This window comes from Sapajus apella, unplaced genomic scaffold, assembly GCF_009761245.1.
Source record: "Sapajus apella isolate SASKATOON/1434 unplaced genomic scaffold, GSC_monkey_1.0 scaffold64, whole genome shotgun sequence".
Classification (NCBI taxonomy): domain Eukaryota; kingdom Metazoa; phylum Chordata; class Mammalia; order Primates; family Cebidae; genus Sapajus; species Sapajus apella.
This window is the reverse complement of record NW_022437004.1, coordinates 5,287,889-5,304,243: the sequence shown is the minus strand read 5'-3', so window position 1 is coordinate 5,304,243 and position 16,355 is coordinate 5,287,889. Positions and strand designations below refer to the sequence as shown.

The 16,355-nt window shown below is 36.9% G+C and overlaps 1 protein-coding gene across 1 annotated transcript in view; it reads right to left on the bottom strand.

Annotated features, from left to right (window-relative positions):
* EPHX4 (epoxide hydrolase 4) overlaps positions 1-16,355 on the bottom strand; it is a 35,966-nt gene that overhangs the window by 3,526 nt on the left and 16,085 nt on the right. The window contains exons 5-6 of the mRNA XM_032247880.1: positions 12,210-12,313; positions 9,999-10,147 (exon numbers count right to left, since the gene is read on the bottom strand). Of these exons, the coding sequence (XP_032103771.1) occupies positions 9,999-10,147; positions 12,210-12,313 (253 nt within the window). The remainder of the gene's footprint in view (positions 1-9,998; positions 10,148-12,209; positions 12,314-16,355) is intronic.

The following is a 16,355-nucleotide window of genomic DNA, read 5'->3' as shown; positions in this document are numbered from 1 at the left end:
GAACCCAGGAGGCGGAGGTTGCGGTGAGCCGAGATCGCGCCATTGCACTCTAGCTTGGGTAACATGAGTGAAACTCCGCCTCAAAAAAAAAAAAAAAAAAAAATACAAACTTTAAAGCCAGTTACATTCTAAACCACAATAATGTTCAAAACCAAAACACTTTCTAACCGTTTTCTGCATAGTTTAGCAATATCTGTGCACAGAACAATTGAATTAGTAAGGTAAGGGGAGTTTTAAAGACTATTAGTCAAAGAGCAAAGAGAAATATAAACTCTTCACCAGATCAAAATAGAGTAGAGGAGTTTCCAGAAAACAGAAGAAAAGCATATTCTCTGGTCCTGAGGTTTCAAATTACCAAATTTCACATTAAATATGTTACAAATGAAATAAAGTAATTAATAATTAAGATGATATTTTGGTTTTTATCTGCTGACTCATTTGATTTCTCAACTGGTTGAAACATTGGGGAGCAAAACGAGGTGCTATTTGTCAGATTCCCCCCAAATACTCAACAGTACATGCATTTCTACAAACATATAAACGTGTTTTGGATGCATTTAAACTGTATATATAAATGGTATCATATTCTACATATCCTTCTTCAACTTGTTTTTGTGCCTTAATATATTTTTAAGATTTATGCCTTGATGATGATGAGGTAGGAGGTGGGACTCCACTCTGGACCAGATTGAAGACTGGCTGAAACAAGCAAGAGGCACCAAAAGCACTTCTCTATAAAATATACCCACCAGTGCTGGACACTTTGCCATTCCTGTGGCAACACCCAGAAGTTACCACCCCTTTTCTAAAAATTTAGAAGTTAGAAAATTAGAAATTACATGCCCCTTAACTTGCATGTAATTAAAAGTGGGTATAGATATGAATGCAGAACTGCCCCTGAGCTGCTGCTCTGGGTACACTATCTATGGGTTAGCCCTGCTCTTTTAGGAGCAGTATCTCTGTCATTGCTGTACACTACTACGTACTTCAATAAAAGCTGCTGTCTAACACCACCAGCTTGCCCATGAATTTTTTCCTAGGTGAAGCCAAGAGCTCTTCAGGCAAAGCCTCAATTTAGGGGCTTGCCTGCCCTGCATCAATGATACATGAAGTTCTACTTCACTCATTTTCATTCCTATATAGATTTCCATCATATGACTTTACTGCAATTAATCCATTCTTCTGTTAATAGACATTTTAAAATTTCTAATTATTTTGATAATTGAAATAATAACTGAATTTATTCTTGTACACATCCATTTATGCACATGTGCAAGAGTTTCCTTACAGTACATTCCAAGAAACAGTACTGCTTTTCAGAGTATACACATCCTCAACCTTATTTAATACTGTGAAATTGTTTTTCAAACTGACTGTATGCTCCATAAGCAGCATGTAAGAATTCTCTTTGCTCTACTTCACTGCCAACATATTCTCAAATGGTTAATTTTTCTCCAATCAAATGAGTTTGAAACATTTTACTTACCTGATGTGCTAGATACTCCTCCACAAAACTTCTTCCCTTCCACTATAGTGATTTAAAAAATCCAATTTCTAGCAGGACAATTGGCTACCCAGAATAAAGACTGACTACATTTCCTGGACTTCCTTAAGCTAGGTGAGGATGTAACGTGTGTAACTTCTAGGTCGTGCCCAGCATGCCCTCTCTGACCCTTCCCACATTCCACTGACAAATGCAGATGTGGTGGTAAGCCACTATGGACCACACAGACAAGGGCAACACCCTATGGATAACAGAACAACAAAACACAAAGCGCCAAGGCTTCTGACCCAAGAATAACATTATACCTGTGCAGACTCCATGGAACAAAGCCACACCAGTCTAGACTTTTTACTTGTGAGAGAGATAATTCCTATCTTGTTTATGCCACTGATATTTTATGTCTCTCTTACAAGCAGTAATACCTATGCTCTATATCTGACTACCAGTAGGATTCAGCATCTTTCATGTGTTTATTAACTGTCAGATTCCTTTTCTGTGAATTGCTTTCGCATGTCCTTTATGCATTTTTTAATTGAACTACTTTTTTTGGTATTGATTTGGAGGTATTCTTTATAAACTCTAGATATTAATTCAAAATTGTGTATTACAAACAACTTCTCTACACCTAAGGTTGCTTATCATTTTATATCTTTTGACATATAGATATTTTAAAACATTAATGTAGTCAAATGTATCAGTCTTCATAATTTTAGAGCTATTTGTGCTTTGTTTAAGAAATCCTTCCTACCTGAGGTCATGAAAGTTTTATTTCCTAGACATTTTAAAGTTTTGATTATCATATTTGGGTTTTTATTTACCTAAAGCTTATTTTTATATTTTATTTTATTCTATTATTTTATATTCAGGGGGTACATGTGTGGTTTGTTACATGGGTATATTGTGTGATACTGAGGTTTGGGTTTCTACTGATCCTGCCACCCAAATAATAAACATAGCTCCAATAGGTAGTTGTTCGACCCTTGCTGTCCTCCCTCCCTCCAGCCTTTTGGAGTCCCATTGTCTATTGTGCCCATCTTTATGTCCATGTATACCCAATGCCTGAAGCTTATTTTTTGTTTGGTAAAATAAAATATAGGGACCTAATTTAGTTTTATTCTATATGCATATCCAATTATTGCAACAAAATTTTTTGAATCTTCACCACTGGTTTAAAATGCTATCTCTGTCATATGAAGTTCCCACATATATGGTTCTGTTTCAGGGCTTTCTTCTCTGTTTCATTAATCAATTTGTCTATCTCAGAGTGAATACCATATTCCATTTATTTTATAGCTTTATTATAAGTCTTGATACCTAATAGGGCTATTCATCTGCCTATTCTTTTCTTTCTTTTTTTTTTTTTTTTGAGACAGCGTCTTGCTTTGTCACCTAGGCTAGCATGCAGTGGCATAATCTCAGCTCACTGCAACCTCTGCCTCCTGGGTTCCAGCGATTCTCGTGCCTCAGCCTCCAGAATAGCTGGGATTACAGGCGCCTACAACTATGCCCAGCTAATTTCTTGTCTTTTTAGTAGAGATTGGGTTTTGCCATGTTGGCCAGGTTGGTCTTGAACTCCTGGCATCATGCAATCCACCCACCTCAGCCTCCCAAAGTAGTGGGGTTCCAGGCATGAGCCACTGTGCCTGGACCTTCAAGTTTATTTTCATTCTTTATTTTTTAAAGGAATGCTTTCAGTGTTTCATCACAAAATGATGTTTACTATAGGTTTTTAGTAGACAAAGTCCCCTTATTTATTGTTGTGGTAATGGAACCATAATATGATTAACAAAAAGACACCAACTGGCGCAGGGAACATCAAGTTTAATGACAAAAGAAAAAGAAACTTACAAAGATGGTTTCATAAATAAAGAGGTAACAAATTACTCTCTCAGATACCTGTAGAACTTCCCAGGCCCTCCAAATTTTCCCATGGAAATACAACTGTGGAGAGTACTACAAATGTATTACTTACTTTGAAACACAAAGTAGTATTTACCATTTTAATAGAGGTTTTGTATCTCCTTGGCCCCAGCTCCTGAAGAATTTTCTGTGCCTACCAGCCCTCCGGGTGCAAATAACCAGTACAAAACACCCTTGATGTTTTTTTATTATTATTATTATTTTCTCGGACAATTGAGTAAAGCAAAGGTCAATTTCCCACAAATATCCCTTTAGCAGATGCAGGCTTATCCCGCCTATCTGAGGTCCACTCCTTTCTCCTCTATTTCTAGATTACTAAGAATTGTTGCATGAATGTGTGTTGAATTTTATTAAATGCTTTTTCTTAATTGATTTAGCTGGTCATATTTTCCCCTTTAATCTGTTAATGTGGAATTAAATTAATGGATTTTTAATGCTAACCCATCCTTGGTTTAATTTTTTAATGCATACTGGATTCATTTTGATACTTTATTCTGAATTTGTGGATCTATGTTTATAACCTAAATTGACCTATAATTTGCCTGTCTTATTCAATCCATGTTTTGGTATGAAAGTTATATTAGCTTTATAAAATGAGCCAAAACATCTTTTCCTTTTTATAATATCTGAAGGAATATTTAACAGTGAGATTTTCTGTGGTAAAACTTACCTGTAGGCCAGGTGCAGTGGCTCACACCTGTAATCCCAGCACTCTGGGAGGCCGAGGCAGGCAGATCACCTAAGGTTAGGAGTTTGAGACCAGCCTGGCCAACATGGTGAAACCCTGTCTCTACTAAAAATATAAAAATTAGCTAGACGCAGTGGCACACGCCTGTAATCCAAGCTACTTGGGAGGCTGAGGCATGAAAATAACTTGAACCCAGGAAGTGGAGGTTGCAGGGAGCCAAGATCGCAGCACTGCACTCGAGCCTGGGCGACAGAGCAAGACTCTGTCTCAAAACAACAACAACAAGCTTACCTGTAAAACCATCTAGGCTTCTATGTGTGGGTGTGTATTTGTATGTGTATGTGTGTTATTATAGATACGCTTTAAATTAATATTGGTTAGCTATAAGTCTTCTCATGTTTTTGAATTCTTCATGAGTAGTTTTGGATAAGTTATGTTTTTCTTTAAAATTGTCCATTTTGGCATGGTGGCTCACACCTGTAATCCTAGCACTTTGGGAGGCCGAGGCAGGTGGATCACCTGAGGTCGGGAGTTTGAGACCAGCCTGACCAACATGGAGAAAACCCATCTCTACTGAAAATACAAAATTAGCTGGGTATGGTGGTACATGTTTGTAGTCCCAGCTCCTCAGGAGGCTGAGGCAGGAGAATTGCTTGAACTCAGGAGGCAGAGATTGCGGTGAGCTGAGATTACGCCATTGCACTCCAGCATGGGCAACAAGAGCGAAACTTTGTTTCAAAAAAAAAAATTGTCCATTTTGTGAAAGTTTTAAAACTTGTTAACTTAAACATTTATACCTTAATGTTTGTTATATTTGTATTAATACTTTTGTTGTTGTTGTTGTTGTTGTTTTGAGACAAAGTCTGACTCTGTCACCCAGGCTGGAGCACAGTGCGATCTCCGCTCACTGCAACCTCCGACTCCTGGGTTCAAGCGATTCTCCTGCCTCAGCCTCTTGAGTAGCTGGGATTACAAGTGTCTGCCACCACTGTATTTTTAGTAGAGATGGAGTTTCACTGTCAGGATGGTCTCTCTCTCCTGAACTGGTGATGCCCCCTGCCTCAGCCTCGAAGTGCTGGGATTACAGGCCTGAGCCACTGTGTCGGGCCAATAGTTATATTTATTCACTGCTTTCTGGTTCCTAACTTTATTTGTGCCTTCTGTTTTTTCTTAACCATTTCTTGCCAAAAGTTGATCTATCTTAGTAGTCTTCAAATAATTGCTTTTTGCTTTTTTCCACTTCTTTCTATTGTGTCTTTGTTTTTTATTGTATGAACTTTTGCTTTATATCTAATTTAAATTATTTGCCTTCTAATTTATTTTTGTTTATATGTTCTTTTTCTAACTTCTTAAATTGAACTCACTAATTTTCAATCTTCTTTTCTAATATAACCCTTAAAGCTATATATTCCTAAGTATTATTTTAACTGTATTCCTTATGTTTTGAAATATCACTTTTTCTAAGTTTTTACTAATTTCCATAGATTTTTTTTTACCCATAGTTATTCAGAAGTCAAATTTCTGAATATATGAAGTTTTCTAAGAGTTTGTTGTTACTGATTTCTACTGTAATGTGCTCAGAGAAAACAATCTACTTAATAGTTTTTGGTATTGATTAAGATCTACTTTGTAGTCCAGTATGTAATCAGAATTTGTATATATTCCCCCAACTAGATTTAACCTACAGCCATCTAGTTTAAAACTCCATCTTTTGCCTTGACAAAACTGTTTTGAAGTTTATAAGCCTGCTCGCTCTCATTTGCTCTCTCTCTGCTAATTAACAGGATTCCAGTGATTACTCGTGGGAATGCAAATCCTCCTAATAAACAACTGTTAGTAAAATAACCTCAGAAAGATGAGAATATTTTCCCTTTCCTTATAACATACTGTTCTACAACTTAAAGCAAGCACTGATAAAAAGATAAATTGAAATGTTTGAAAACTGTCATTCTTGTCCTTTAACTAAAATGAAGATTTTAAATCTTTTTTCTTGAATATAAAAAAAAATTAAGATTTGTTTGAAAATGTGCCATTGTATTTTCTCTTTACAAGTGTTGTTAGAAAAAAAAAAAAAGAAAACATGAACTTCAGACATTGTCGCTATATCCTATAAGATACAACCTGTAGCCTCTGTGATCTATCTGCCTTTCTAATCATTGCCTTGCTTGATAAACTGTTACCTTCAAAGACCATTTACACTAACATTTCTGTTTTGCCAAAGATATATATATATATAGGTAAGTTTGTTCTTGTTAGTCAAAAAGGTTTGGATTTACCTCTTCTTCCCTTATTCATATAATCTCATGACTCTCTTTGAATTCCAGAGTTTGAAAGATTTTGTTTTATTTAAACCAGTACCTGCTGTAACTTTTCATCTCTTGACATTTTGTGTCCTTATGCTTTAATTGTAACTGTGTAAACACCATATAGATGGACTTTTAAAAAAATCCGATCTGATATTCTCTGTTTTATAACTGACGATATTAATATAAATGTTGGTTGTGCATACTGACATATTGAAATCGTTTTGTCATCTTAGTTTGTGCTTTCTGTTTTACCTTGCTTTGCTTCTTTTTCTCCCTTTCTGCCATTTTAATTAATAATTTTAAATTTTTTTAATTGATAGTTTTAAATGGATCATTTTCTTGTTCTCCTCTACTGGTTTGAAAATAATATTATTCTATTTCCATTATTTTATCACAAAAAAATTATTAGCATATACACATATTTACAATTTCTAATTCTATCCTGTATATCAATTATAACTTGCTTTTTAGATTTTTACTTCATTATCTCTCTAAGCTGTATTCTGCATAATTTTGGGGGATTTATCTTTCAATTCATAATTCTTTTTGGCTTGTCTGATCTGCAATTTAACTCATCTATAGACTTTTAGATTTCAGTGACCATATTTTTCATTTTGTAGAAGTTCCTTTTCACCTCTTTCCAGCCTGCCTTGATAGTACCTTATTCTTTTCTCATATTTTTAATTCTTTCTTATGTTTAATGACTTAAACATACTTTATAGTCACTGTTAGTTCCATTATTTAAAAGTTGTAGGAGTTCAGCTGCAATTTTATTCTGACTGCCATTAATAGTAGGTTGATTTTTTGTTTGTTGGTTGGTTGGTTTTTAAATTTATTTTTTTTGGCCGGGCGCGGTGGCTCACGCCTGTAATCCCAGCACTTTGGGAGGCCGAGGTGGGTGGATCACGAGGTCAAGAGATCGAGACCATCCTGGTCAACATGGTGAAACCCCATCTCTACTAAAAATACAAAAAATTAGCTGGGCATGGTGGTGCGTGCCTGTAATCCCAGCTACTCGGGAGGCTGAGGCAGGAGAATTGCCTGAACCCAGGAGGCGGAGGTTGCGGTGAGCCGAGATCGCGCCATTGCACTCCAGCCTGGGTAACAAGAGCGAAACTCTGTCTCAAAAAAAAAAAAAAAAAATTATGTTTTTTGTTTGTTTGTGTTTTGAGATCAAGTCTTGTTCTGTTACCCAGGTTGGAGTGCAGAGGTGCAATCTCGGCTCACTGCAACCTCTGCCTCCTGAGTTCAAGCGATTCTCCTACTTCAGCCTCCCGAGTAGCTAGGATTACAGTCATACACCACCACACCCTGCTAATTTTTGTATTTTTAGTAGAGACAGGGTTTTGCCATGTTGGCCAGGCTGGTCTTGAACTCCTGACTTCAGGTGATCCACCCACCTCAGCCTCCCAAAGTGCTGGGATTACAGGCATGAGCCACCACGCATGGCTCAGGTTGATGTGTTTTACTTTGGATTATGAACTCATCTTTAAGGGACATCATTGTGGGAATATTGTGAGCCCTGAATTGAGATGTATCCTAGAGAAGTTTTGTCTTTGTTTCCGCCAGGCTTCCTAGGGAATGATAACAGCCGGAGGCATGTTAACATATAATTTTTATCCTGAGAATTCCAGAATCATGGAAGCAGCAGAAATTCAAATCCCTAAACCTCAAATTCAAGGCCAGCTGTGGCTCCTAATTCTTACGAGAAATGAAATCTCTTTTTTTTCCCTAAGTGTAGACCATGTCTCATCTTTCACTCTATACTTTCTTTTTTTGTTTTTTTGAGATGGAGTTTTGCTCTTGTTATCCAGGCTAGAGTGCAATGGTGCAATCTTGGCTCACTGCAACCTCCGCTACCCAGGTTCAGTTGATTCTCCTGTCTCAGCCTCCCGAGTAGCTGGGATTACAGGCATGTGCCATCACACCCTACTAATTTTGTATTTTTAGTAGAGATGGAGTTTCTCCATGTTGTCCAGGTTGGTCTCGATCTCCTGACCTCAGGTGATCTGCCCACCTTGTCCTCCCAAAGTGCTGGGATTACAGGCGTGAGCTACCACGCCCGGCCATCACTCCATATTTTCTCCCCAGACAATATCTTCTAAAACCAAAGCTTGTCTCTACATTAGTGACTCCCAGATCTTACATATCTTCATCCCAGATTCTCTCCTCTTTGTTTCAGACCCTACTATCCAACTACGTATTTGAATATCTAAAGTATCACTCAAAAGTCAACTAACTTAAGATCAATAAATTTCGTAACTTTCCCATCAAAACTAGTCCCGTTCTAGTGTTTCCTGTCTCAGTAAATGGCATGCTTATCCATACTGTTGTGCATGCCAGAAATCCAGGAACCATATTTGACATCCTTCTCCTTGTTCTTCCTCCAACCCACTCCCAAACCCTGTCAATTTTACTTCTTAAGTATTTTTTAAATCTGCCCACTCTCTCCATCTCCACTGTTTTCAGACTAGTTGTTCAAGTTACCATCATCTCTAGCCTGGACTGCTACAGTTTCCCCACGTTTCACATTTACTCTGAAAATTCTCCAATACATTCTCTGCACTATGGCCAGACTGAACAATACATATGGGTTGTTTTTCTTTTCTGCTTGAGATTCTCATTCACTGGCTTCACATTCGTGGCTCTTACATCCTTCATATGGTCTACTTGGCTATGCATGGCCAGCTGCTACCCACCTCTCGGACCCAGTCTCATAATGCTCTTCTCACCCTTACCTTCGGTGCTCCAGCTAAGAAGTCCTAATTCTCTTGCTTGAAGCTACAGTCCTCTTCCAGCTTCCCATAGGGCTTTGGTACCTGTTGTTTCCTTTTTCTAGAATGCCAGTCCTTCTGATCCCAATCTTGTCTAGTCAATACCTAACTCATCCTTCACTTCATTGGTCTAACATCATTTCCTCAGTTCTTATCTCTTTCTTTCAAAGCCTTTCTGTTAGTTTATAACTATTCACTCCTTACTGTGGTTATTTGCTTAATGTCTGTTTTTCCTACTAGGCTACAAGTTTTGTGAGACCAGAGGCCTTATCTAGTTTTGCTCATTACTATGTTCTGAGTACTAATGCAGCCCAGAACGTACTGCTTAATAAATAAATCATCATTTAAAAATAACTAAAAATATACATCTATTCAAAATAATCTAAAAGGAGAGAATAAGTGGATAGAGTGTGGATAAAACAAGTGACAGCTACATGGAGGATTTGTTATATTATTCTGTCTACTTTCCATACATTTGAAATTGTCCATAAACGCATGCCTGTAATCCCAGCTATGCGGGAGGCTGAGACAGGAGAATCGCTTGAACCCAGGAGGCGCAGGTTGTGGTGAGCTGAGATCACGACACTGCACTCTAGCCTGGGCAACAATAGTGAGAATCTGTCTCAAAAAAAATAAAAAATTAAAAAAAAAAAAGAAATTGCCCATAAAATATTATGCAACTTACTAAAAAAATTAAAATACTTTGAGTCTTTGGATAAGTGGTGAACTTAATCTTACAAATAACATTGTGTTCCTTTAGAACCAGACTGAAATATTTTTATTTAACTAAAAGAAATTATACTGACCTGAAGATATTTCGGTAATAGTTAATTGGACCACTTAATGCTCCAGGCTGAGAAAAGACATAAATATAAGCTTCAAGATCCTCTGTTGTTAATTGGCATCCTTTTCTTCCAATGCCAGTGCTGTGACTGGTAAACAAATGTTTCAAAACCTAATTTAAGTGAGAAGAGAATAATTAAAACTTTTTGCTTAAATCTTTGGCTTTGGAAAGGAGATGGTGGTCATTATGCAGTGACAACTCCTAATTTCTGCTCTAGCCACGTTTGAGATCTCATTGTTTATACACACATATTCTATGCATTTCTGCTTTCCTGGCTTTTTTTTCCTCTATATTCTTCCCTTCTAATCCCCTCTGCACACTTCCATTTTTATAAAAAGCATCCTATCTTCTTGTTGCCTATTTATATTCTACAAGGCCCAGCTCAACAGTTTCTTGAATAAATGACTAATTCCCCATCTGGGCAGGAAATAAAAGATAAGTCCAGGACATTGAGGAGACAAGCTATCACTGACTACAGGCATTATGTCCAAAAACCACAAGAGCCAACCTGAAGGGATGCCTCATTTAATGCCTACTGTGGGACAATTTGGGCATCCAAAAGAATAATGACTACAACTAATAGCAAATATATACTCATTACTCTAAAAGTTGTTTGTAAAAAGAAAAAGAATGAGCATATATCCCACCAATCTTGTGTGAACTATATTTCAGAATAAATTGTAAATGTGGATAAATTCTTCTTTATAGCAGAATTTAAAAAGCAGAAAGAATTATAAAATTAGAAAATCACCATTTTTCATACTCTAATGAATAATGGGCCTAGACTATGATCACTAATACATTGCTAAAATTAATTTGGCAGGATATTAGAAAATTTTGGATAGGCTGACAACTCATGAGCTCACTGGTTTCATGTGCTTCCCTGATGGGATGCATTAAGAAATACACAGCACCACTTATTAAGTATTCTTTTCAAATTAAAATTTAATCAAGCCTCTACCTCACCAGTACCTATGAAGTAGGAAAACAAGGGTTAGAGGAACAAGTCAAATACCACCATGATGAAGCAATCAGCCAAATCCAAAATGTAGATCTTTCCTCAAGGCAAATTTCTTCAATAAATAAGTAATTTTTTTAAAAAATAAGAAAAGAAAGAAGGCACTACTATACATTTTAAAAGCCGTACAACTAAATATAAGATATAGATTTTGCTTCCTGATTCAAACAAATAAAGTAGTATATCAAGACAGTTATGATAGCTAATGAAATTTAAATGGGTATTAAATGATATTGAGGAGTTGTCATTTATGATGTTAGATTTGATAGTGGCATTGGGGTTAGGTTTTCTGTTTATTGTTTTTAAATTCTTATCCCATCACAGTTACACCCAGAATTATTACAGGTAAAATTAGATTATGCCTTTTAAAAATCCTCACTAATATCTAACACCATGTTGGACACATAAGACGCATTTTGGCCAGGAGTGGTGGCCCATGCCTACTATAATACAGCACTTTGGGAAGATGAGGTGGGTGCATCACTTGAGGCCAGGCGTTTCAGACCAGCCTGGGCAACGTGGTGCAACCCAGTCTCTACAAAAAAATACAAAAATTAGCCAGGTGCACACCTGTAGTATCAGCTACTTGGGAGGCTGAGGTGGGAGGATTGCTTGAGCCTGGGAGGCTGAGGCTGCAGTGAGCTATAATTGTGCCACTGCACTCCAGCCTGGGTGACAAAGCAAATTCCTGTCTCAAAAACAAAGCAAAACAAAAACTAAAATTAAAAAAGCTTTAAATAAATTTCCAAGATACTTGCATATGACTACTAGTGTCAGTGTACGTGTGACACTAATATCTACATGTTTACTTTGTGAAGAGCTTTTTTTTTTTTTTTTAACCCCAAAGTCTTCTACTTCTGCTGCTGTTAAACCTGACATTTGTACTCCCTCAGATCCCCATGAGATGTTCTCTAAAAAGGGGTATGCCTGTAGGGGCACTGTCTCACAAAAAATTAAAAACAGCCAGGTATTTAAATACAGAAACAGAGGCTATAAAAATAAGCAAGCCTATATGCAAGTTCTTAAAACCACTTGTTAAGTTTTAATAATTTCCTTTCATTTCTCATTATTCTTCTTCAAGGTAGACGTTAAAGTATTTTTCATTAATAATAATAATAATAATAATAATACATTTGTTTGATTTGCTTGGCTTACCTTGAAATCATTTATTGAGAACATAAATTCTGGGAACCATGGTATTTGGAAGAAGTAGTAATAACTGGATTTGAACAGCTGAGCAGGGTGTCGTAAAATATATTCTGAAATTAAAATGCCATGTTAGACCTTATCCAAGAGTATAAATTACTTACTGTTAGAAGAACTTCTTTTTAGGACAATTTCACTTTAAGATGATCCCATAAAATAATCCATAAGCAAGGCTTCTTTGGAACAATGGCTATGCTCTTATATCTTATTATGAGTATTTCTGGTATTTACAAAATTTATACCACTTTATTTTTTTATTTTATTATTATTATTTTTGAGACAGAGCCTTGCTCTGTCACCCAGGCTGGAGTGCAGTGGTGCAATCTTGGCTCACTGCAACCTCCACCTCCCAAGTTCAAGAGATTCTCCTGCCTCAGCCTCCTGAGTAGCTAGGATTACAGGTGCCCACCACTGTGCCTGGCTAAGTTTTTGTGTTTTTAGTAGAAACAGGGTTTCACCGTGTTGGCCAGGCTGGTTTCAAACTCCTGACCTCAGGTGATTCACCCGCCTTAGCCTTCCAAAGTGCTGGGATTACAGGCTTGAGCCACCACGACTAGCCTTATACCACTTTAAATAAAAAGGAAGTTTCACTTAATGAAATTTTGACTCAAAAGGGAACAGGAAGCCCAAACAACACTGCTTTTCCTCCAAGGTCATTATCAGTGACCTACCACTTTTCCTAGGAATACGTGGTGATGTAATATTCTGATGTTTATAAGATTTTCCTTACAGGTTGATTCAAATTGAACACCTTGTTCATTTGGCCTCAAAAGGAACTTAAGTTTTTCCTATAAATTAATTCATGTATCTAGAAAACCCATTCATTCAATGAATATTTGACTGTCTACTATGTGCCAGGGGATTTAGCAGTGAACAAGACAGAAAACATTCCCATAAACAATGCACTTATTACAATAAATAGGTGACAAATACAAGATCACTTTAGAGAGCAATAATACTGTAAAAAAATAAAAGAAGGCAATCTGATTAACAGTGATGTAAGGCGGGGTGGAGGGATTACTGTGTAGTAGAAGTGGTCAAGAATGCCTCTCTGGGGATGGGATATGTTTGCTGAGTACTGAATAGTAAGAGGAGTCAGCTGTGCAAAGATCTACGGAGAACATCCAGGAACAGCAAGCAGATCCTGGGCTTGGTACATTCCAGATGCCGAAAGGCCTGTGTGGCTGGTGTATGATGAATGAAAAGAAGATGGTATATGATGAGTCAGAGAGAAAAGCAGAAGCCTGATCATGTAGGACCAGAATAGTAAGATTTTAAGTGCTTTGGGAAGACACTAAACTTTTAAACTGGGGAGTAAAATAATCATATATTATAAAAAAGTGTGTACAGGCAGGCATGGTGGCTCATGCCTGTAATCCCAGTGCTTTGAGAGGCTAAGGCAGGAAGACTGCTTGAAGCCAAGGGTTTAAGACCAGCCTGGGCAACATAGCAAGACCCTGTCTCTACAAAAAATATAAAAAATTAGCTGGGCGTGGTGGTATAAGCCTATAGTCCCAGCTACTTGGGAGGCTGAGGTGGAAGGATCACTTGAGCCCAGCCTTGATGTCAAGGCTGCAGTGACTATGATTAGGCCACTGGAATCCAGGATGGGGGACAAAATGAGACCCTGCCTCTAAAAAAATGGGGAAAAAAGAATGTATGCTTGCATACTATGCAATCTTATTTTCCTTACTATAAAATTCATTTTTTCTTATTTCCAATTTCATAACTATATTCCACAGAGTTTTTAGAAACATAATTTTCAGATAAGTTTACCATTCTTATACTAAAGTTTTACAAAGTCATAACTGAACCAGATTTATTCACCCCCGCATTAAAAGATATCAATACAATTACGGGAAAAATATAGGCAAGTTATTTGAAAACCTCATATTGACCTGACAGGGTGGAAACTATTATCGATAAAATAATTCCAGAAAAATTTCAAGTATTTTCTTATTGAAATCATCAATTCCAATTTGTCCATATAGCAGCACCACTAAAATAACATTTACTCTAGGGTCCTGATCAATTGAACAAGCATGTAGTATGACTTCTGCTGTTTAATTCAACCTAGAAAAATACAGTGACTCTCAGGACATTTGAATCCTAAGCATCCATCCTACTATACCTCAACAGTGATACTTTGGTTATCAAAAATTCATCTCTTACATTTATTTTTACTTACATATTTACATAGTCATGGTCCCTTTCTTCCTTATCTGTTTAATTTTGAGAAAAAAATAGAAATATGTGGCTCTGAATTTTTTATTTCCTAGAGTCCTGCTGTGTAGTAGTAGCACTTGAACCTCAGAAAACTTAACAAGGGTAAAAAGTACAAAATTATAATTTTTTGCCAAAACCAAATAAAAATGTGCCTGGCCATTTTTCACAGGTGTTTAATCACTATTAAGTTTTTGAGAATTCCCTTGAAAATAGAGGTTCTCAAAGTATCATCCATGTGAATCCCGGGGGATTCCCAAGACCCTTTTAAGGTATTCAGGTTGTTAAAACTATTTCATAGCAATATTAACATATTGATTTGCTTTTTTCTCACCATGTTGAAATTTGCACCAATACTACAAAAGCAGTGATGGTTAAAGCCACTGCTACTTTAGCCCAAATCAAGGCAGTAGCACTGAACAATACCAGTAGTCATCCTATTCTTCACCAGCACACACTGGTGGCAAACTAACTAATTAATTAAATTTAATTAAGTGCTAGTTTCACTTAACAGCATCCTTGATGAAATAGCAAAAAATATTAATTAAACTTGACCTTTGAGTACATGTTTTAAATATTCTAAGTGATGAAATAGAAAGTACACATAAAGCAGTTCTGTTGTCTCAAGACAACACAAATACAATGATTGTCTCAGGGAAAAGCACTTCTACAATTGTTTGAGTTGATGGGTTGAATTAGCTCCTTTTTTTTTTCTTTTTTTTTTTTTTTGAGACAAGGTCTCACTTTGTCACCCAGGCTGGAGTACAGTGGCACAATCTCAGCTCACTGCAGCCTGACCTCCTGAGCTCAAGTGACCTTCCTGCCTCCGCTCCCCCAGGTAGTTGGGACTACAGGCATGCACAACCACACCCAGCTAATTTTTAGCTGCATTTTTTAAATGTAACATCGTTTTTAACTTGAAAGAATGACTAACAACCTATCATCAGTGAAACATTAGTATTTGGCAGATAGTCTCTTGAAATTAGCAAAGTGAGCCTGTCACAACAAGGAAAACAATCATCAGTATTTGTTGACAGTGATAAAAATCAGACTTTCAAATGAACCTTAGAACTTTGGAAAACTTGTATCTGCTATTGTGAGCTTCACAGCTTTGCACTACTTTAAAGGCTTTTCTGATTATATTAGGATAATGTCAAAGAATGTGATTTTTTAAATATTGTATGGTAAATGTGTCAACTTATGGAAGACCTGCATAGATCAGTGAACCAACATATTCCAATGCATGATGATACAAAACCAGGCTGGATAAAAGGTCTAATAAAAGTGCTAGGGAGACCTGTGTGTTTTAATAGAGCACAATATAAAAAATCATTTATATGTCATCACGTTCCTCATTGTTACCTTTAAGAAACCATTGGCTGGGCATGGTGGTTCATGCCTATAATCCCAGCACTTTGGGAGGCTGAGGCGGGCGGATCATGAGGTCAGGCTTTCGAGACCAACCTGGCCAACATGCTCAAACCCCGTCTCTACTAAAAATACAAAACTTAGTCTTAGTGGCGTGTGCCTGTAATCCCAGCTACTTAGGCAGCTGAGGCAGGAGAATCTCTGAAACTAGGGAGGCAGAGGTTGCAGCGAGCCAAGATGGCGCCACGGCACTCCAGCCAGGGCAACAGAGCAAGACTCTGTCTCAAAAACAACAAAACAAAACAAAACATTAATTTTTAAGTTTGATGTAATATTAAAGAAAATCCAGTTATCCGAAAAGGCTATTAAAATAGCCTTTTGGTAAAAATCAGACTTTCAAATGAACCTTAGAACTTTGGAAAACTTGTATCTGCTATTGTGAGCTTCACAGCTTTGCACTACTTTAAAGGCTTTTCTGATTATATTAGGATAATGTCAAAGAAT